Here is a 24,270-nt window from a genome sequence, read left to right as displayed (position 1 = left end):
GAATCAGAATTTGCATTCATTTAGTAGCTGTTGGCCTTGTATCTCCCTCTCCCCTTCTATCTCTCAGGTCTCAGTAAGGAGTTCGGCTCTGAGCTAGTTTGTCCACCATAAGATGGTGACAGAGGCAGCCCCAGGCGGCCATGTTTGGTACCACCTGACCCTGGGCACCCCTCCTGCTTCTGGGCCACAGCCAGGGATGAGTCCCTGATCCAAGGAGAGACGGCTCACTCACAGGCTGGCCGGGTGAAGTCTCTGGCTCTGGCAAAAACACTGCCCAATCTCGGTCAAGCTGGGCCAAGCAGAATCTTACTCTTGGGAATTTTAACTTAGAAATATGGTAGGGTAGCATTTGAGACTAATTAAAAAAATGTGCAAATCTGAGGTAGTATGATGCAAAAAATATTCTCTAAGCCTCATTTATGTACCAACTTTGAAGTAATGGAAATATCCCAAACTAGGAACCTGGAGCTACCTGGAATCCTGGGCCACACTTTGGGAAGCCCAGTAGTACAAGGATCTCTACCCTTGGTTTCTCGTCAGCTCCCTGTCTTTGTGACCACCTCTCTTATTGAAATCAGACCCCCACTCATTACAGAGTTTGAGCGGGCATGGGGACTTTCTGCTCTTGTGACCTAATAGTGTAACCAAAGTGCCTAGTACTGTACCTGGTCCATAGCAGGTGCTCAATAAACAGCAGCTGCCTCCTTCTCCTCATTGTTATCATTGTTATCAACTCTTTGGTGGCAAACACAGCTTATACTTCTCTGCATCCCTGTTGCAGTCTAACAGTTCTGGGCTCCAACCTTAACTCACACTTTTGGACGTGGGGCCTTGGGCCCTTGAGCAGGTTACCTGCATTCTTTAAACCCTGTTTCCTATCTGTCAAACGAGGATAACAAGATATGCTTCCACGGACTGTTGGGCTAAATAAGAGCATAAGACGCCTAACCCAGGGCTTGGCACCAAGCAAGCAAGTGGTAAATGTTAGCTGCTGCTGCTTCCTATTGTTAGTAGTATTAGTCATGCGCCTTAAACACAGTAAATACTTGTTGGCTCACCGAAGTCACCGCCCAGAGAAAAACACTTGTTTTTCATTCTCAGTAAGAACCTTTGGGAGGTGACTTGGGCAGGCACTGAGAGAACAGATGTCTCTCATGCAGCATCAGCAAACTCATAACTCAGAAGAACTGATGGGCCGTTCACTTTGCTTGGAGCCCCACCCAACCGGCAGAACCTGCTGGGCTATCTCCCAGGCCCACTGATCCTCTGGGGGACCGTGTGCTATCACCCCATGGCTTGCACCGTTCTTCACCTCATATGACTAAACCACCAGCACCACCTGTGGTCATTTTGGTAGATTATCAAATCTTGTTCATTCAGAATTTCTTTTACTCATTAATGTATTTAACTCTCACTGACTTAAGAAATGCGATTAGTGACTTTCTTGGCAGGAGTGGAAGAGCCTTTGCACCTTCCACAGGTGGCACTGTCACTATATAATCACTTGGAATCATGCAGCCCTGGGCCTGTGCTGGGGGAGGCAGGAGGTGGGTAGGTTTGGTGCTGGGCTGAGCTGGAGGGAGCCGAGCAGCACACAACTGACCCGCAGTGGGGTCAGGAGAGGCCAGGGCCTGAGGAGGGCCGTCTTGGGCAATGGCTGCTCTCACACATTCTTCTTTCCCCTGTCTTTCTGGCACCTCCCTGCTAGTTATCCAACGGTTGGGATTTTTTTTTAAAGAAAAAAAACAACCCAATGGGAATTTTCCACCAGCTTGAAATGGTGGAGAACCCCCTACCTTGGTACACAGGGTACACATCTGTACATGAGTTTGAGAAGTTGGGAGAAAAGTCAGGCCTTGGCTCCACAGTGGAGGGAGGCCCAGTGATCCAAATATTCTGGCAACCCCAATGACCGTACGAGAGGGGCCAGAAGTAGATGATCCACTATGGGCAGGAGGTCGGGCATGTTGTAAATAACTGGTACTTGATGAACCAGGAGAGAGAGCACCAGAATAAATTGCTATTTGATTTACTCATCTATGCTCCTTGAGGATGGTATGTTTTCCAGTTCCCAGGGACTGATGATACTGGGGAAACAAGGGAGGGAAGCCCCTCTTCATCCTTCTACTCATCCTCCTTTGCCCACGTTTCCTCTTGTGGAAGTACTGGCTACCATGAGGGATTCTAGTTTCAGCTCTGCTTCTTCTTGCAGGCCCCTGTTATTGGTATATAAATATTCAACTATTTACATTTTAATTGCTTACCACCTGGTTAGACTTGGTTATGAATTTATACACTTTAATATAAGAAAAAGAAGTATTTTACAAGCAATGCTGAGAAGCCGATATTAAAAAACAAAATTTGCAGGTGGCTTGAGGCAGAACAGGGTTCACTCTGTGGCTGTCTCGTGTGCGGTCTCACTTTCCTCACCCGCCTCTTCATCAATCCAATATGCAGCCAGAAGCTTCTCTGCTGGGGCTTTGATGACTTCCCTGGGGTAAGAAGAATAATGCCAAGACTTTTACTTTTGAAAGGAACAATGATAGTTTTCATTATTTCCTCATTTTAGATGAGAATTTTAAATTGTCCCCTACCATTTACGGTACATCCTTATAGAAGTACATCTCATCCTCATCAGAAGACTCCCTGTCGTGTAGCTTTTGTGCCATGTTTTCCTTGCGTGTGGCGTTGAGAGGCCTATACATATCCCTAAGCCAAAGTGGCCGCCTTCTCCCGAAAAAGCCCTCCTGGAACACAGAAAGGGAAATATTAATTCAGCATCTCCCCTGCTTTCTCTGGCCACAGTACTATGTCCCCTTCAAATTTACCTGACTCTCACTTTCCCCTGAGCTTCTCTGACGCAGCAGAAATCGAAAAAAGCCCCTTGGAGGAAAACACACACAGTTAGTGTTACGTGTCATTTTTCATCTCTCTCACAATGTGTTCTCTCTGGTCTTATTAGGACTAAATGGGTACCTCAGTCCATAATCACAATGAGCAAAATCACCACAGACCCGGGATCTTGAAAATCATTCCATGCATGCTGGCCTTCCAGAAGTTCTCTGTGTCTGTCCAAAATGGCCCCCGCCCCGTGTCTCTGGGGAGACCTTTGCATGTGGCTTAGCATGGAGTATAGGCAGGATTTTCAGCCCCGTTCACCTTTCTTGGCCCTTGGCCAAGTGCCCTCGTGCAGTGAAAACACTGCACAGCGGCGCTGGGCAGAAACACGTTACTCTCTAGATGCGCTTCACACCAGTCCGCTTCGGACTTAGTCGCACATGCAGCATTTGCTGGGGGTGTGGCTGTGGGGAGAAGGTGCTTTTATTTTCCTGGCTGCTCTATCCTATCCTATAAGTTGAATCACACCAAGTAAACACCTGAACCCAACTAGCAAAGTTATCTATAGCTCTCTGACTTTCATACTGCAGGCTGTCACTGAGGTGTCAGTGAATTGTGAAATCAGTTTAAAGGCCATGACCAGCAGGGAAACACGAAATACTCTTTTTGAATACAAATAGAATAGAAAAAAATCAGAGTGCACAATAAGTTTGTTTCAGAAACTACTTATGCCCATATAGTATGTGTATACTGAATTGTGACATAAAACGGAGCTCACAGCCCAAGCACAGTGTGATCAGTAGAGAAGTCCTCAGTGGAAAGGGACACTCTTCTTTTTGATAATCACTAGCAGTGTGACCATGGGGCAAGATACTTTCCCTTTCTCTTTCTCCATTTCCTTATTATAAAAGGAAGAGACAAACTACTGTCTAAAGTTTCTCCCGGTTAAAGTTCTATGAGGTTTGGATAAAGGGAATAGAGTAGGGGCCTGAAAAACAGTAGGGCGAGAAGGGAAGTTTTCTTGCCACTTTACAGAAGGGACTCATATGTGCTACCTTTCGTCAGCTTTGAGTGAGGCCAGCCCCTAAATCCCCAACCATGTGGCCCTCCCTACCCCAGAGCCTCCTAGAAGGCCTCTGGCCTGGCCTGATGCCTAGGAACCAGGCACCAGGCCAGCAGGAACAGGTGCAACCAAAACCTCTCCCCGTCCACCCTCTTTCCTTAAAGGACTAGTGAAAGCAGATGAATCTGTGCCAGTCCTGTTCTAACTCAGCTTGGGCTGGGGAGCTAATTCTGCTGATCAATACATTAGGGTAAACCATTAGGGTAATTAAACATTCTTCCTGCCTTTGGTGAGGAAATTGAAATAGGTGAGTTCTAAGTTCTCCTCTAGTTGTAAAATTCTGCTTTAAAAGACCAATATTTACCTTCTGCTTCTTTTCTTATCTTCCCCTTTTGCAATTCGATGAGAATAAATCTGTTTTGAAAGAAAACATGATCATGATTATCCATTACAACTATTTCCAAATCCTTATTCATTCCTTTTTACTTTAAGTCTTATCTACCCAGTGAGATGATAACTTTTTGAAGGAAAGGAATTCTACCCTGTTTAATAATCCTTTGCCTCTTCCACAGTACCTAACTTAGGGTCTTGCATGCAGCTGGCGATATATTTTATTGACTGTTTTAGATAACGTTCAACAGATCGTTCCTAATAAAAACTCTTAGAAGTAGGAAAAGAAAATAAAAGTATCTAGCAGAAACCTAAGCCTTGTTTTAAAGTCAACAACAAGAGTAGGATGCCCATCATTACTGCTACTATCGATCAATGTGGAGGAGGTCTTAATCAGTACGAAAAGAAAAACGAAGTCTTGGAAAGGAAGAGACAAACACATTTGCATATGAAATGAGGGACCTAAAAAGACCAAAAGAATCAACCGAAATTTTATTGGAAGTAACATGAGTAAGATGGCTACATACAAAATCAAGAGATCAACATATAAGCCTCAACAGCTTTCCCATATAACACAAATAATCACTAAAAAACAGAAGAAACATCCCGTTCACTATATCAATAAAAATGCATAAAGTACCTAGGAATAAACTTAACCAAAAATTTGTAAGACCTATGTGATGAAAATATTAAAACTTTTCTGAAGGACATTAAGAAGAAGTACTACATGGCATGAGATACCATCCTCCTAGAATGTTGTAAAGAGGTCAATTCTCATCAAATTAACCTACAAATTCAATGCAATCCATTTATATCCAAAATAATTTTTAAATAAAACCTGGCCAGCCGACATTTGGTAGAGAATATGTGTAAGAATAGTTATGAAATGTATGGAAAAGAAGGTCAAAGAGTAGGACCTTGCCCTACCTGATATAAAATATGTTATAGAGCAACTGGAATTAAGCAGTGTGATATTGGTACTGGTACAGGACAAGATAACTGGATCACAGAATAGAGTCCAGATGAAGATAGTACATGAGACCAGGGAAGAAAGAATAAACCATTCAGTGAAAGATTTGAAAACAATTAGATCTTCATGTGGGGGGGGGGAAACTTAGATCCCCTGCCTCAACCACACTAAAAAACAAATACAACAAATTCTAGACAGATTACAAAAGTACTTGAAGAAAATATTAGAGATTATTTTTACGTCATGAGGTGACAAAGGCCTGGCTAACAAAAGCCACCCCACATGAGCCATGAGGAGAGGACGGGCAGATATGGTGGCAGACTGTCAACACACCTCCTACTCTGCACAGCCCTTGCCCCCCTTTCCCCTGGACTGTTTGTCTTCTTCTTGTTGACTTATAAAACTCTTGGGAGTTCCCTGGTGGTCCAGTGGTTAGGGCTTGGCGCTTTCACTGCTGTGGCCCGAGGTTCAATCCCTGGTCAGGGAACTAAGATCCCGCAAGCTGCACAGCACGGCCAAACCCCGCCACCCCCAAACAAACAAACAAACAAAAAACTCTTTATAGTAAAGAAATACTGGTTTTCATTGAATTTCAGTGTTTCGAATCTTTCCAGTGTTTTTGTCTCTAAGGAGACAAGACAAAAGAGTGAAGTAGGGAGCACAAGCTTTGCAGTCGGGTGAAACTGGCTTCTGCTTTTGGTTTGGCCACTGGGGCCTTACATTGATCCCCTTCATCTATGAAGGAGGGATAGTAATATCAGCCTCACAGAACTGTGGGCATTAAATCAGACAATATATGGAAAACTCTTCATCTTACGCTTGGCATGAATCAGTGCTAAGCTGGTGTCACAGACAAGATGGTGGACTATATCAAAGGCTCTGCTTGTGGCATCAGGCTCTGAAGATTATAAAAATACTGCTTTTATTTCCTTCTAATACCTTTATGTGGTCTTTTTTCACATTTATGGAAATATGTTTATTTAAGATGAAAAAGGGGGATCTGCTATTCTTTACCCCCCAAATAGTTAGGCAGCTAGTCTATCACCATTTATTCATTTTCCCCCACTGTTTGGAATATTAAAACATGACATTTCAGAAGTCTTAAGAACACATGGGTCTGTTGCTGGACTCGATGCTACTTCAAATAAATATTCGGTTGCATGATTCCTCACTGTGGAATTGACATAACGCCTCATCTCTCTTCTGTTGAACACCATTAGTGTCTACCATAGGAAGAACACTGCATGGCCCCTGTCCTCTAAGAGCTTATCATATAAGTGGGGAGAGGAAATAACGGTTAGGACTCCTCGCTTTCGCTGCCTAGGGTACAAATTCAATCCTTACTTGGGGAACTAAGATCCCACAGGCCAAAACAAAACAAAACAAAACAAATGTAAGGTTAAACTCTAGAGAAGTTAGAAACAATAAAAAGGGGACTTTACAGAAATTCTAAAAAAGCAAAAGGCCACATGCCACCTGAAGATGTAGAGGGGACAGTCTGGGCAATGGCCAATGACTAGCAAGCTGACCCCATGCTAGTCCCCAGCCTCCTAGGCTCAGAAATCATACTCTTCCTCACCAAGAGACAACTCGCGTCTTCCTGTTGTGGCAGTCTCACTTTATCAATATCACAGGATTGATCAAAAATCAGAATGCCAAATTATTACTTGACAAGGAGAAATACATCTGTTCTACACACAGGGCATCCGTGTCTACACAATCAGAGAATTACCTTCTGTGGAGACAGGCCTCCGTGGCACACTAAAGCACAATCACACAATCGAAGGCTACTTGGTGACAACAGAATTAGAAAAGGAATCAGGTGAATCCAGAATTTAATGGGAAGGCCTGAGGCAGCTGGATCCATCCATCTCCTCAACAGGCACAGCCTGGCTAGCGGGCCTGACTCTTCAGTTCTGCTGCCTAAGGTGCCATCTCTACTCTCGGGCAATGTGAGGACGGGCGCTGCCCATGTTGGTCTCTCCTCACCTTTTCTATGCTTTCACTACTGACCAACCCTCCTGCAGATAGACACATTTCTCTTTAGAAGTTAGTACATCATGTCAGGTTTTATTCAAGTCTGATAGGCCAGGAAGCCATTGGTCCTTACACATCTCTGCTCAGCGCCATGATGTGCTAACTTTGGTGTTTCTCTCTTGGGGGGCTGCCTTTTAAAAAACTGCTTCCCACTTTTGTGAACTCTGAGGGGAGGGGACTGCTTTGCTATGGCCCCTAAGAAATGGTGACAAACCTCACAGGACTAGGATCAGGAGGGCTGGAGTATGCAGGGAAGGCTTTATGAAGAAAGATATCTGAACTTGAGCTGGCTTTTGAGAGGTTCATAGGACTTCCACAGGCAAAGCAACATCAGGGAATCTTAGACGGGCAAAGGCACAGACAACAGCAGGCACGGACGTGGTGTAACCAGCGTATAGGGAGGAGCTGCTCTGGCTGCAATGGAGGGCTGCCATAGCAAGAGAAAAGGTAAATAAAGCAGGTGGGACTGGTAGGGTAGAATCAAGATTGCCAGCTTATTAAAATCACTCTTTTAATGTTAGCCACTGCCTGTTGGGAAAAGTAATAAACCATTATGTAACTGAACAGAAGATAAACAGGCTAGCTCCAGGAATAGGCTACTATAAATATGACATGCTTTAGGGTAGCCTGCTGCAGGATTTTACTTGCAGTGTTTTAATGGAACCTACCTACACAATTCCTAATACACTGGAGAAGCAAGCTGCTAAGTAAGCCTAAGGAATTGACGAGATCACACTTTGATCTTTTAGGCATGTCCTTTTAGCCCTCCCAGGGTGACTGATAGCTCCATGAGTATGGAGATCGTATGTCTCTCACCACTTCAGCCAACAAGGAAAGAAATAAACAGTAGAATGAGAGTGACTGGTGAGTACATCAAATCAGCATAGTTTTTGAGTTGAAGAAATTTTACTATCATGTCAACTCTGGCCTTCTTATAAACTGAACTTGTCAAAACAGTCCAATGGCTTGTTATCATGGATCCAATTCCAAAGAGATCTCTTGGGAGTGGAGCTCCTTTCAAAATCCTGTGGGGACTTCCCTGGTGGCGCAGTGGTGAAGAATCCGCCTGCCAGTGCAGGGGACACGGGTTCGATCCCTGGTCTGGGAAGGTCCCACATGCTGCGGAGCAACTAAGTCCGTGCGCCACAACTCCTGAGCCCGCGTGCCTAGAGCCCGCACTCCACAACAAGAGAAGCCACCGCAATGAGAAGCCCGCGCACCGCAATGAAGACATAATGTAGCCAAAAGAAAAAAAAGAAAAAGAAAAAAAACTCCTGGGAATATACTTTTCAGTAAAAGAACAAAGTGTATCTCAGTCCTCATGACTAAAGAGAAGAATCAAGTAGTAGTAGGTGGAAAGCTGGCTTTGATTCTCAGTTTGTGGGTTCTGAATCTGAATGAATTATTGTCCTTACCTCAATGAGACAGAGAAGTGTAACCAAAATCGTCACTACTACAGTTACAGATATTGCCAAGATGAGTTTGTTGTCATAGCCATATCCTGGAACTTCTTTTGTGAGCTAAAAAAATAAATAACAATTTTTTACAAACAAGGAGATAGAAGGGATGAAAGCTAACTAGTCTTAAACCTATTCTAAACAATAGCTAACTATTCTTAAACTACTATAAAACCCAATCCTTTCAGGCGAGTAGCTTCTATAAGAACAAGCCAAATTTAATGTTATTAATCTTATCATTAGCATTTTCTTCTACAACTTATTTATCTACAATTTATTTATCTTGCGTTATGTCCTTTTCTCGTCTACCCTAGGAATAGTGGCACACTCTCTCAATGAGTAAAGTGGGAGATCACTGTCTTAGCCAGTGTCATGGCTGAAGATAAGATACAGACTAGGAGCCCGTGGTATTCCTGCTTGGGCACGTCCATGGCATGTCCTAAACTGAGTAAAAGTCCAGGTCCCATGTTTCAGGGGTTCTCCTCACCTCACTTGACTCCTGCTCTTTCTGCTCACTCTGGGCTTCTGTGCTCTCACTGATATAGTTGTCACTTTTCCACTGGCCCGTATCCCATTCCGCTTTGGACACCTTTACTTCCTGCTGCTTGCTGAGAAGCTTCATCAGGAGGCCTGTTCTAGAGATGAGGTTGGCACAGGCCAGCTGCACGTGGGTGTCCGAGCAGTCTATTATCAAAGTCTGGATAACACGAGAAATGAGCCTTCGCACGTCATTGTTGGGGATGAGGGACCGTAGCTGCTGGTTTAGCTGAGTTTCAACTTGATCACCCGGGGATGTGAGCCCTGGGAAAGTGAAGCCTGTGGGCTTAGAGGATAATTCAGTGCCCGTGTTGTGGTGCTCCCACTGTGTTTCGTTGGTGTGTTGAACAGGTGCCATACTGTTGTCTGCAGCAACAGCAGAATGTGCAGTGGAGACATCCTTATGGGTAGTGTTTTCAGGGCCGGTTCCTCCGGGCAGAGTAGAGTTTCCTGAGGAAATAACTTCTTCAGAAACATTTTGTGCAGTATTGTTTTCTGAAGTAGTGTTTTCTGTAGAAGGGTCTGAAAGAGAAAATAATTCTGGAAAAGGATTTTCCTGAGAAGTCACTTCTCTTGAAGGTGAAACAGCTTCTCGCGGAGGGGAATTTATGAGACTCCTCACTACAGAGAACGGCGGGCTTGCAAGCATCATTCTATTGAGTGAACTTTTCTTTCTGAACTTTCGACTCCTTTTGCCTTTGGGTTTTCTCTGGACCCGATGAGTCCTAATTTTATGGAAGATGTATTTTTTCCCAGAATGTGAGATTAGTTCAAAATCCTTAATATTTCTAACTCTAGCCTTGGCATCCTCTAAAACAAGTATAGTGTTGGATAAGTCTTTTGATTTGCTTTTAACCTCAGATGGGGATTTTGGAGGGATGGAGGCAGAAGGCCTGACCTTGAAGTACTGTTTCAGGGTAGAGGAGCCTGCTGCCTTGTGTTCTTTGATAAATGAAGACTCCGCATTGGAGGACTTTCCCACCAGCTTCCTGGGCCTCTGCACCATGAGAAGCTGTTTCAGCTTTCCTGGGGATGGCCTCCTGAGCCTTCTTTCTTCGGCAGTGCTCGCCACAGATGGCTGGGCATTCTGTTTCCTCCTGACGCTCTCATCTCCCACTGCTTGGAGGTGCATTTTCTGTAGGCCCCTTGGGCCCTTGAGGACCCTGTTCACTCTCAGCAGCTTTTCCTCGGTACTCTCAGTCTTTGCTGGGCTGTCTTTCTGTGGTTGGGGAGTTTCCAATTTCTTTAGATAGAGGTAGCGTTTAAACATGGCACTTAAAAGGTTGGAACGCGTACGCGTGGCAGGTTTTTCCTCCTTTTTAACCTCATCAAATTTTTCTTGAGTTTCTGCATCTAACACATTTTCCAGAAAATGGAGTTTCCTCAATTTATTTTTATTAGTTGAATTCTTGCGTACAGGTTTAACAGAAGGGCTCCTTGTATTGTTTTTCAAAAGGCCCAGGAGCATATCTCCATCTTGTGTATTTGAAAAAAGAAGTTGAAGGAATGGTAATAATGTTGATTCCACATCTCCTAGATTTCCCTCTGAGATGTAAGGCAGTATGTAACTTCGTGCACTGATAATATCACTTTCATTTTTAAAGTCCAGCTGCTCATTCATGAAGCCTGACAAGCTGACAGCACTTTTATCTGAGGATGCCCTCTCTGGCTCAATAATCAGCTTGGTGCTGTTGTTCTTCTTCCGGGCTTGTAACACCTTCATCAACGATCCTTCTGCATTCCCAAGAGATGTTTCTTCGTCTGTCAAAAAAGAAGAGACTGTTTTTGATCATTGAAGACTGATGGGACAGATTTTTGTCAGTCCACAGCCAAATGAATTAGGAATCAGTCAACGTCTGAGTGCCACTTAGGAGAAAAAGAAGCCCACACTTAAGCCTATGACTGGCAACAACAAAATGTGAAAAAGATATCTCCTGAAAAAGTGGCTATCTACTCAGAAAATTCTGTAGTGTGAAATATAGTAACTATATTCAGGATTACTCCACTGGTTCCCAGGGGCCAGTACTCAAGAAGAGCCAAGGCTGGAAGACAAATACTCCCCTACTCAGCTGGACTCTCCGCAGATCTACTGTGACTCCTCACATTCACATACCCCATCCTGTCCTGCCTGAGAGGCAGAGGCGTGTGAGGCTTCCTCTCTCCACCTCTTCAGTGTGCTTGAGTTCTTGCTACTGTCACAGATGACCACGACAACAACCGCTGCTAACAGGTCGTCATCTGGACATGTCCTTCTCCACCCACCCACCGAGTCCTTTGCTCAGTCCCTGCTTCCATATACCCCAGCCCCTGTAACAGAAGGCTCTATACAGAAAAAAACACTATATCCGCCCTGGCTCTTTGCTAAAATTTGGGCAGGGATCTGGGCTATAAGTTAAGAGATTTGCCAGACTGTATGCCAATGTGGAACGTTCAACAAATCAGTGGAATAATAAACTTGAGGTCGTAAAATGCAGAAGGGAAAAAGCAACTTCTGTCAGATGGCTACTTTGCTTTCATTTCATTTTCCTTCTAATATTTCCAGCTATACTTGGGGAACCATCCAAAGCTTCTGACTGTGTGAAGGTAATGTGTACCATTGTGTAGCTGGGCTTCTCTTCCAAAAGGATTAAAAGTATTTTTGGTGAGGGTCAAGGAGGAGGGAAGGGTCATGAGAAAGGAGGAGCATGGGCTTGCAGAGAGCCCCAAACTGGGGACAGGAGATCGGGGCACTAGGGTCATAGCACTTACACCTCTGATCTTGTTTTTCCTCACCTGTAAAAGGAGATTAAAAATGCCTTTACTGCCCACTTCTGGGGGAGAAGGGAGTAATATAATTAGTAAAAAAAATTGTTTGGGGGAGTTCCCTGGTGGTCTAGTGGTTAGGACCCGGCACTTTCCCTGCTGTGGCCCGGCTTCAATCCCTGCTTGGGGAACTAAGATCCCACAAGCTGTGTGGCACGGCCAAAAAAATAAATAAAATTGTGTTGAAAAATCAGCAATATTGTCTTTATACAAGTAGCAAAGTGTTATTATTTATGAGGTGCTCTCGATCACTGAAAGAGACCTGTATTCAAGCTACCTGGGCATGATAGCACATTTTGGAAGTCATCAAGTTAGTGCCAATAAATCTAATATACAGAAAAATGGTTGAAAGCCCCTGAGTGTTTTGTGGATAGAAAAGCTTGAGATTCAGAGCAAGTTCAGAGCTGGACAGTCTAAGAATAAACTAGCTCTCCCAGCCATTAGAAGGGCTAGGTAGCAGCTTCTGGTTATGGAACCAGAAACTCTCAGGCTCCAAATAGGACATAAAACAGCATCTCTTGTACTCTGTATAAAATTGCAGAAACAAACAAAATAAACAAAAATATATTTGTATCTGTCCTATAAGACAAAGGGTACTTGAGACCTAATGTATATAAAATCAGTTTACAAACTGTGATGCACTATATGAATAAGTTCTCGTTTGCAGAGAGCACAGCATAGGATATGTGGCCATTAATGTTAATTCCCTTCCCCCTTCCATTCCTTTCTCTTGTTCCTTTATGTATGCGGATCATTTACATTATTAAGCTAACAATGTAACCCAGCCATTATTAGCTTAATAATGTAATCAAGAATCTGATTTTTAGCAAGGGGTACTTCTGAGAAACTTAGGAAGCTGGAGCTCTGAATGAATGAATTAAAATAATACAATTACATCATTAATTTTAAAATTTATCATTGATTAAAAATAAAAATTAAAAAATTAAAAAATTAAATTAAAAATTAAAAATTTATTATCCCGCAATTGAGACTCACCGCAACGTGTGACGTCTGTCAGGCATTCACTGTCACAACGCAGCTTGACTGTCTGACAGACAACCTCAATAGTAGTTTTAAATTGGCAGAGGCAGCAGGCCATACGGCTAGGTAAGATCCTATAAATGGAAACACAGGTAATTAAATTCGTGGTAAAAGAGTTACTTGAGTAGGTAGAAGAGGTAGGCCAAGACCACCACAGACCAGTGCAAAAAGGAGTTCTTGAGGCATATGGGCTGGACAACTGGATAAGGGCTGGTTGGCCAACTGCTGCTCTTGACTGTTGTAAATAAATATAGAGGAGGAGAGAGGTGCCCAACAGAAGGATTAGGATGGCAGTAGGCATGGTATGTCTAGCAAAAAGGGAATAGGGATTAGAATTGGGTGACATTGATCTGTAGTTTAATTCAGAAGTATCTCCTTCCCACCCAAAAGCCTCACTTTGGGTTGAGAGTACACAGGAAGAAGGCAGACTTCTAAGAAGAGTCTGAATAAGACCGCACCTTCTGGAGTCCCTTTCTCAGTTCCTATTTGTGAGTAGTAATATATTACAAATTATTCTAGTAATAAAAAAGCATCATGTGGGCTTCCCTGGTGGCGCAGTGGTTGAGAATCTGCCTGCTAATGCAGGGGACACGGGTTCGAGCCCTGGTCTGGGAAGATCCCACATGCCACGGAGCAACTGGGCCCGTGAGCCACAACTACTGAGCCTGCGCGTCTGGAGCCTGTGCTCCACAACGGTAGAGGCCGCGACAGTGAGAGGCCCGCGCACCGCGATGAAGAGTGGCCCCCGCTTGCCGCAATTAGAGTAAGCCCTTGCACAGAAACGAAGACCCAACACAGCCTAAATAAATAAATAAACTTATAAAAAAAAAAAAAGCATCATGTGGTTAAACAATAACAGAGATCGCATTGGCCAAATCTGGACAAAAGGAACATTCCAAAGAATAACATTATCATTATAATAAGGTATAACATAGTTAATTTTTAAAAAAGCACATGAGTTCATAATGATACTCAAAATGAAAAGTGGGGGAGCTCTTCTTTATAGAATAATGTCAGCTAATAAATGCAAAAGGAATGACAGAATTAGGAAAGTGTCATTTTGCAACTATCAATGTAATAATCGATTCAGACAAGGATTATCACTGATGCACAGTTGGGTGAAGAGTTGTTTGAAAGTAGGATCTTCACTGATCCCAAACTATCACCCCACATATTATTTATCAATTACCAAGGGGAAAAATAACTTTACAATGGAGAGATATGGAAGATACCACCTTAGTCAAGTGATCAAACTTAGCACTGGGCCACCTGAAGCGCTGAAGTATGAAGAATACATCACCTATATAGTATTCTTTCCCAAAATGTTTACTTTGAATCTAATGAGGAAACAGACAAATCCAGATTGTGGGGCAACTTACAAGACAACTGGCTCAGACTCTTCAAAAATGCCAATGTCATAAAAGACCAAAAAAAAAAAAAAAAAAAAAAACGAGGGAAATATTCTAGATTAAAGGAAACAAAGACACGACATGCAATGCCTAATCTTTAATTGGACCCTGTATCAAAACAAAACAGACTTAAAGAATGTTATTGGCTTCTGGCCAAGATGAAGTAACAAGGTCCAAATTTTTTTTTTTTTTTTTTTTTTTTTTAGGGCTTTCTCTAGTTGTGGCAAGCGGGGGCCACTCTTCATTGTGGTGCGTGGGCCTCTCACTATCGCGGCCTCTCTTGTTGCGGAGCACAGGCTCCAGATGTGCAAGCTCAGTAGTTGTGGCTCACGGGCCTAGTTGCTCCGCGGCATGTGGGATCTTCCCAGACCAGGGCTCGAACCTGTGTCCCCTGCATTGGCAGGCAGATTCTCAACCACTGCGCCACCAGGGAAGCCCCAACAAGGTCCAATTTAACCTCCCACCTGAAACAATGAAAATATCAGACAGAACATATGAAACAACAGTTTTCAAGAAACTGGACCTCACGCAATAAAGTTCATTGATCCCCAGAAGATGGGAAATAAATGAAGTGATCCCTATAATTGCCCTAACTTACTTCTCTGAGAGAGTTTCCAGGTCATGGTACAGGGAAGAGAAGTCCAGGCAGAGACTGGTGGACTCCCTGACTGAGGAAATGGAGCTGAGAGTCTGGGAAAACCAAGGTAACTAGAGTTCACAAAGCAGAGTATCAGAGAGAAAAGAAGTGCACAGACAAAGACCTCTGGAGATATGCAGAGGGATCTCTTGAGAATTCAACAAAGTATTGGTCAGTACATTTGTGTGAGGAATTCCTTGATGCCAGGAAAAGAACCACATGAAAGGATTAATAATAAGAATAACTGGATATCACACAGGGTTGTAGGAATAGTACCTGTTCCTACAAGTCAGACTGGAAAACCTCATGATACTCAGAAAGGACTTGTCTCAGTAGGTGCAAATAACGAGCTCCAGACTACAGGCTACTTGGACTCCTACCCAACGAATCTTAAAAGCTAGACCTAAAAGAATAAAATTGTTCTGAGTAACTTAATTTCACCCAAAACAAAGCCCAAGCATTTTACAGGAATATAAATATATATAGCACACAATAAACTAAAACTCACAATATCTGGGATCATATGAAAAATTGCCAAGCATGCAAAGAAGTAGGAAAATGTGACCCATACTGAGGAGAAAAGGCAATCAATCAAAACTAACCCATCATCTATACAGATGTTAGAATTGGCAGAAAAGAACATTTAAAAAGTTATTATACATGAAGAAAAGTTATTATAACTGTATTTCATATGTTAAAAAACCCAGACTAAACCCTGAAAATGTTAAGTACAGGCATGGAAAATGTAAAACAGACTCAAATTGAGCTTCTAGAGATTAAAAACAATGTCTAAATGAAAAAGACATTGAACGAGGTTAATGGCAGATTAGACACTGCAGAAGAAAGGGTCAGTGAACATTAAGGCATAGTAATAGAAACGATCCAAAATGAAACAAAAAGAGTAACAAAACAAAACAACAACGAAAATGAATAGAGCATCAGTGAGTCGTGCAACAACTTCAAGTGGCCTGATACATGTGTACCTAGAGTCCATGAAGGAGAGGAGAAAAATAAAAATTTGAAGAAATAATAGCCAAAATTTTCCCAAAATGGTAAACACTATAAACTCACAAAGTCAAGAAGATCAATGAACTTTAAGCATAAGAAACATGGACAAAACTACACCAAGGCACAAAAAAATAGTCAAATTGCTCAAAACCAGCAATAAAGAGAAAAATTTAAAAGCAGACAGAGGAAAAAACTATACACTACATACAGAGGAACAAAGATAACAATGATAGCAGAATTCTTGTTGGAAACAATGTAAACGAGAACTCAGTGGAATAACATCTTTAAAGTAGTGAATTGAATTCTATCAAACTAGAATTCTATACCCAGATCTGTCAAAACAAAAGCAAAATAAAGACTATCTCAGACATACAAAAGCTGAAAGAATTCATTACTAGCAGACTTTCACTATAAGAAAGGTTAAAAGAAGTATTTTTAAGCAGAAGCAAAATGACACCAGATTGGAATATGGATCTACACAAAAGATTAAGAATACTGGAATTGGGACTTCCCTGGTGGTTCAGTGGTTAAGAATCTGCCTGCCAATGCAGGGGACACAGGTTCGATCCCTGGTCCGGGAAGATCCCACATGCCGCGGAGCAACTAAGCCCGTACGCCACAGCTACTGAGCCTGCACTCTAGAGCCTGTGTGCCACAACTACTGAAGCCCACACACCTAGCGCCTGTGCTCTGCAACGAGAGAAGCCATCCAATGAGAAGCCGGTGCAGCGCAACAAAGAGTAACACCTGCTCGCCACAACTAGAGAAAGCCCACGGGAAGCAACAAAGACCCAACGCAGCAAAAAAATAAATTAAAAAAAAAAACTTAAAAAAAATTTTTAAAGGATTTTAGTCATTCGATATATGTCTCTGAGCACAATGGAATTAAATTAGAAATTAACAAATCCGAAAAATCTCCAGATCTTTGGAAACTAAACAACACACTTCTGAGTAACTTTGTGGTCAAAGAAGAAATCAAAAGGGAAATCAGAAACTATTTTGAACTCACTGAAACTGAAAACATAATATGTCAACATATGGGATATTGCTAACGCTGTACTCAGCTTCCTCAACTTCCACCTTAAACTGGAAAAACGAGAGCAAATTAATCACAGAGTAAGAGAAGAAAGAACACAATAAAGATCAAAGTAGAAATAAATAAAATGCAAAACAGAAAAATACTATAGATATTAAAAGGATAATAAGAGAATATTATAGAATGCTTTATACCAATAAATTCAAGATGAAATGGACAAATTCCTTGAAAGACATACGCTACTAAAGTTTATTCAAGAATAAAGATATTAAAGAAATTGGATGTGCAGTTTAAAACCTTCCAACAAAGAGAGCTTCAAGTCCAGGTGGCTTAACTGAGAAATTCTACCGAACACTTAAGGAATAAAATAATGCCAATTCTACACAAACTCTACCAGAAAGTTGAAGAGAAGGGAATACCTCCCAACCTATTTATAAGGCCAACTTTCACCGTATCAAGATTACACAATGACATTACAAGAAAACTATAGACCAAAATCTCTCATGAACACAGAGGCAAAAACTCTTAACAAAATTTTAGCATATCAAATCCAATAATATATAAAAAGATGATACATCATGACCAAGTGGGGTTTATCTCAAGAAGGAAAGGTTGGTTTAATATTTGAAAATCAATTTACCCAACTTAGTACACTAAAAAAGAAAAATCAGGACGTCTCTGGTGGGGCAGGGGTTAAGAATCTACCTGCCAGTGCAGGGGACATGGGTTTGAGCCCTGGTCGGGGAAGATCCCACATGTCACGGAGCAACTAAGCCCGTGCACCACAACTACTGAGCCTACGCTCTAGAGCCCGTGAGCCACAACTACTGAGCCCATGTGCCACAATTAGTGAAGCCCGTGCACCTAGAGCCCGTGCTCTGCAACAAGAGAAGCCACCACAAGGAGAAGCCTGCATACTGCAACGAAGAGTAGTCCCTGCTCGCCACAGCTAGAGAAAGGCTGCGTGCAGCAATGAAGACCCAATGCAGCCAAAAATAAATAAACAAATTAAGAAAAGAAGAGAAAAATCGCATAATCATTGCAATAGATGCTGGAAAAGAATGAAAAAATCTAACATCCATTCCTGATTACAGAAAAAAACAGCCCTCAGTAGACTAGGAATGGAAGGAGACTTCCTCAACTTGATAAATGACTTCGACAAAAAACCTAACATCATATTTAATGGTGAAGGACAAAGTACTTTCTCTCCAGGATCAGGACAAAGGCAAGGATGTCTGCTCTCATTACTTCTGTTTCACATTGCACTGAAGGTTCTAGCCAGTGCAATAGGGCAACGAAAAGAAAAGAGATATTCAGAATGGAAAGGAAGAAGTAAAACTATCTTTATTTGCAGATAACATGATTATGTAGAAAACCAGATAGAATCTACAAAAATGCTACTGGAACTAACAAATGAGTTTGTCAAGTTTGCAGGGTACAAGATCAACATACAAAAAGATTAATTTATCTCAACAAACAAGCAGAGATCAAAGTTTTAAAATACTACTTATAACAGAATCAAACATATAAAATACTTAGAATAAATCTGACAAAGGATGTAAAAGACTTGCACACGGAAAAGTGCAAAATATTGCTGGGGGGAAATTAAGGAAGACCTAAATAACTGGAGAGATATAATGTATTCATGGATCAGAAGATTCAAGATTGCTAAGACATCAATTCTCCCCAAATTGATTTATAGATCAAAATCCCAGTAGGCTTTTCTATAGAAATTGACAAGCTAATTCTAAAATTCATAGGGAAATAAAATTTAGAATAACTAAAACAACTTTGAAAAAGAACAAAGTTGAAGAACTAACAGTAACTGATTTCAAGGCTTATGAAGCTACACTTTCAAGACATTGTGATAGTAGTGTAAAGATAGACAGAAAGATCAAGGGAACAGAATAGAAAGTTCAGAAGTAGAGAGATGTGGATAACTGACTTTCAGGTTCAAAGGCATTTAAGTGGAGAAACGATCGTCTTTTCAACAAGTGATGTTGGAACAATTGAATATCCAGGTGCAAAAAAAAAAAAAAAAAAATGAACTTCCATCCAAACCATGTACAGAAATGAAGTCAAATTGGTTTAGAGATCTAAATGTAAAACATAGAACTAAAAAACATAAAACTATAAAACTTCTAGAACAAAACAGGTGAAAAATTTTATGACCTTGAGTTAGGCAAGATTTCTTAGATACAACACCAAAAGCATAATCCATAAAAGAAAAAAATAGATAAATCAGACACCATCAAAATTAAGAATTTCTGCCCTGCAAAAGACACTCCTGAGAGAATGAAAAGATGAGTCACAGAATGGGAGAAAATACTTAGCAACTTACATATTGGATAAAGGACTAATTTCCAGAATACATAAAGAACTCTCAAAATTCCAGAAAAGTATAGATAAAAGATTCAGAGATACAGATGCAAAATAAGCATCTGAAAAGATGTTTCACATGATTAATCATTAGGGATGCTACAGTGAGATACAACTACACACCTATTAAACTATCTAAAATTAAAAATACTGAGCATAGCAAGTGTTGGCCGCAACGTGAAGAAAATGCAACTCTCAAACGCTGCTGGTAGAGATGTAAAATGATCAAACCACTATGGAAAATAGGTATTTTTTAAAAACGTAGACATACACTTACCAATGATCCAGCCATTCTACTTGCAGGTATTTACCCAAGGGAAATGGAAGCATACATCCATACAAAGACTTGTACACAAATATTCATAGCAACTTTATCTGTAGTAGACAAAGACTGAAACAACTCAAATGCCCATCAATGGTGAATAGATCAATTGTGGTACATCCATATAATGGAATACTATTCAGCAATAAAGAGAAATGAATTACTGATATATACAACAATATGGATGAAGATTAAAATAATCATGCTGAGTTAGAGGCCAGTTAGAAAAAAGTATACACTGTATGATTCCACTTACATAAAATTCTAGAAAATGCAAACAGAAAGCAGATCAATGGTTGCTTGGCGATTGGGAAGGGCAAGGAACGATGGGAAGGAAGAATTACAAAGAGACATTAAGAAACTTTCTGAGGTGATGGACATTTTGATTTTGATGATGTCTTCGTGGTGTGTATGTATGTGTGTGTGTGAACACAGATTACTGTATGTCAATTATACCTCAAAAAGCTGTTAAAAGAAATGATATTATATGAGAGAGACAATTGGGGAAATTTGAATAGCAACTCTTTATTAGGTAATATTATTGTGTAGGAATTTAATTTCTTCAATACTGTGTGTTAACAGTATTGTAGTTACATAGGGAAATAATTTTTAATATCCAGAGAGGAGGGCATCTAGCTGACAAGAGAGGGATCGCAATTGCGGCAGATGCTGTGGAAGGCTGAGGAAGATGAGGCTAGAGCAGTGACCAACAGATGTGACGGCGTGGTGAAGACAGTCATTTGTCAGCTGACCTGACAAAGACGGTTGGAACAGACTGCTAAACGCAGGGCCCTTTCCGCCTGCTAATCTCATGCAATCCCCTCAGCTAGCCTTGGCATAACAGAAAGTTTCTATTAGCTTGCCATATTGGAGGGGGGATGGCACAATTTAAGGTGCAGTTAGTTGTGTAATAAACTGTCACAATACGGTCCTACAGAAATAGTTTTTTAAACTGCAAGAAAATGAAACTTGACCCTTCCCTCACAACATATATGAAAGTTAACTCAAAATGAATCATAGACCTAAATGTAACTATACAACTTCTGGAAGAAAACAGGAGAAAACCTTTGTGATTTTGGGTCAGACAATGGGGTCTCACACAAAGATTTCTTAGCTAAGACACAAAAAAGCACAAACCATCTAAGAAAAACTGCTAAGGGACTTCCCTGGTGGGTAAGACTCCGAGTTCCCAATGCAGGGGGCCTGGGTTCGATCCCTGGTCAGAGAACTAGATCCCGCATGCATGCCGCAACTAAGAGTTCGCATGCCACAACTAAGAAGCCCATGAGCCGCAACTAAGGAGCCCATCTGCCGCAACTAAGACCCAGCACAACCAAATAAATTAAAGAAATATGAAAACAAATTGCTAAATTAGAGTTCATCAAAAATTTAAAACATCTAGTCTTCAGAGACACTTTCATACAATGAAGATAAGTCACAATCTGGGAGAAGATATTTACTAAACACGTATCTAGGAGAAAGGACTTTTTCCATTGCTTTTCATATAAAGCACTCTTAAAACTCAATATAAATATCCAATTAAAAAACGGATTTGAACAGACACTTCATTTAAAAAGATATTTGCACATGAATAGACACTCAACATCATCAGCTATTACAGAAATGCAAAATGTGGCAAAAACCACGAGACGCAACTACACACCTACTAGAAAGGTTAAACGTTTTTAGAAAACAAATATAAGGATCAGTTGAAGATGTGGAGCAACTGCAACTCTCATAGCCTGCTAGTGGGAAAGCAAAATGGCACAGGCACTTTAGAAAACAGTTTAGCAGTTTCTTAAAAAGTTAAATATGCACTTAGCATATGATGAAGCAATCCCACCCTTAGGTATTTCACCCCAAAGAAATGAAAACATATGCTCGCACAAAACATATGTTCACACACACATGTGAGTGTTTTCAGAGGCTTTGTTCATAATAGCCAAAAAAACTAGAAACAACTCAAATGTTCATCAAATGATGAAGGCGTAAACAAACTGTGTATCCACACAACTAGAATACTACTCAGCAATAAAAAGGAATGAACTACTGACAGGTGCAACAAAACAGATGAATCTCCAAACAGACTGGCTAAGTGAAAGAAGCCAAAAACAAAAGGCTACATACCACATGATTTCATTTATAAGATATTCTGGAAAAGGCAACATTATACGGACAAAAATCAGATTGGTGGTTGCCAGGGGCTGGTAGCGGGAGGAGGATGGATTGACTACAAAGGGACATGAGGGGTCTTTTGGGAGTGCAGAAGTTTTCTTTACCTCAAATGTGGTGGTGGCTACAGAACTATACGTTTGTCAAAACACATCACACTGTATATTTAAAAATAGTGAATTTTGTTAAGTGAAAATTATACATAAATAAACCTGACTTAAGAAAATAATACAACAAACCTAAAAAAACAATTGAGTGAAAACAAATGTAAGAAAAATCAACTTACAGTTTTTCCAATTCAAGGGTCATCATGAGGATGCTTTCAATTGTTGTAAGCGCCACTTGTGTTGTTCCCATGTCTCTGAAGGAGAAGCCCAAACATGCATGATATAAAACCCAAAGACAAAAATTCTAAACTTAAAAAGATACTTAACATGTGATTACTTCAATTCTGGCTTCTTACTTGCCATACATGATAATTCCAAAGAGCTCTTATTGAAGAAATTTAAATGTGCATCATCAAATTAATGGCCTTGGTGCTGAACGGTACAATCATTTTTTATTATCCTAACTTCTCATTTTCAATTGCATCTACCTCTTTTGATCACTCTCTTTAAAAAAAAATAATGTACCCCTTATTCCTTTTTGCTTTCTGGGATAAATAATATTCCTACATGCATCTACATGTTCCATATCTATATGTGTTCTTCAACACTGTTCTCATTCTCTGCTGGCTGTCTTACCCATGTATATTCTTTCTTAATCGTTTTCTTTGCCAATAACTTTTATTTTCAATAACCCAGTCAAAATCTAAATTATGACTTTTTAGCCAAAGTACTCAATCTTTGACGAAAGTACAAAAGAGCAGAAATTATCTCATGAGCCATGAAACTGTTGCAATACTTACAAATATTTTAATGCTGGCAATTTAAAAAGATAAGAATCTTCAACTGTTGTCAAAGGATTATGATTGAGAATTCTGAAAAATGGAATGGAATTTAAATTATCTGCATTTTCAATTACTTCCATGAAAGCTTATATTCATTTTTTTTTTGGTACGGAACGTGAAGGTTTAAAAAAAAAATCATTTTCTGTCTTTACCCATAAATCACCCTTGGCATCTGTAAAACACTCTTTCATTGGGAACTACCCAGGTCTCTAGATGATAAAGTGGAGAAGAGAAACAAACAAACAAACAAACAAATAGAAAAAAAAGTGGCTAGTAAAGACAAAATATGCCAAAGAACTTTTCAGGTTAAAAACCCTAGAAGTGACTATGCTGGTAGGAAGCCCTTGCTCTGTAAAAAAGTACTATTTCTAGTGTCCTCCATAATTCAAGGTGTTTTTCTTTCATCTCTACAAATTTTTTAACATTTCATGATTTAAACTACCCAGTGAAAGACAAAAATAGGGCTAATTCCTTGGTTCTGGAGCCAAAGAAGAAGAGATAAATCCAAGAGGAACTGGTGAAAGCCATACTCCCATCACATAGTCCCATGCGTATTCCTGTATCATAGCCTTTGTTACTGTGTATGTAATCACCTGTTTACTTGTCAGTCTCCTAGATTGCCAGCAACTTGAGAGCAGGGACCACACTTTATTGTCATTATTATTCCTGTGCCTGACACAGTGCCTAATATTTACTAGGTATTTAATAAATGTTTGCTGAATAAATAAATAACATTTTGTTTATATATCAATAAAATAAACAAATTAATTGTGGGGAACAAAATTTTATTCCAAAACGCTGGAATAGATTTTCTTCTTAGTTCTTTCTTTCTTTTTCCTTAGTTCCTTAAAACAAATAAGGGGGGGAAAAAAAACCCAAAAGAAACAGGAAGAAAGAAAAGAATATCTGACTTTAGGTTAACTCTACTCAAGAATTATTAACGTATTTTTGCGAATATTGTAAAATAATTATCAAAACTAATATCTTTTGGGTTGCCACGCATCTGTGATCAGCATTTAACATTTAATCCTCACAGTAACCTTATGTGATAGATATATTACCCCATTGTACAAATGAGGAAACTGAGGCACAGAGAAGTTATATAACTTGTCCTAAGTCATCAAGCTAGTAAGAAGCAGAGCTGGAATTTGAACTCAGTTCTGACTCTAAAGCCTGTGTTTAACCTGAATGAAAAAAAAAGTGGGGGGTGGGGGGGGTTTTTA

At 40.6% G+C, this 24,270-nt stretch overlaps 1 protein-coding gene across 1 annotated transcript in view; it reads right to left on the bottom strand.

The window, feature by feature from the left end:
- Nucleotides 1–2,271: 2,271 nt before the first annotated feature.
- Nucleotides 2,272–24,270, bottom strand: part of LOC132358904 (leucine-rich repeat-containing protein 37A-like) — a 46,163-nt gene continuing 24,164 nt past the window's right edge. Inside the window, 9 exon segments of the mRNA XM_059912165.1 lie at nt 2,272–2,492; nt 2,595–2,747; nt 2,829–2,883; nt 4,266–4,315; nt 8,714–8,818; nt 9,243–11,053; nt 13,091–13,209; nt 22,385–22,459; nt 23,006–23,077. Coding sequence (XP_059768148.1) covers nt 2,598–2,747; nt 2,829–2,883; nt 4,266–4,315; nt 8,714–8,818; nt 9,243–11,053; nt 13,091–13,209; nt 22,385–22,459; nt 23,006–23,077 — 2,437 coding nt within the window. The 3' untranslated portion in view covers nt 2,272–2,492; nt 2,595–2,597.

Source organism: Balaenoptera ricei, unplaced genomic scaffold (genome assembly GCF_028023285.1).
Source record: "Balaenoptera ricei isolate mBalRic1 unplaced genomic scaffold, mBalRic1.hap2 scaffold_548, whole genome shotgun sequence".
Lineage (NCBI taxonomy): Eukaryota > Metazoa > Chordata > Mammalia > Artiodactyla > Balaenopteridae > Balaenoptera > Balaenoptera ricei.
This window is presented reverse-complemented; position numbering and strand designations above follow the sequence as displayed.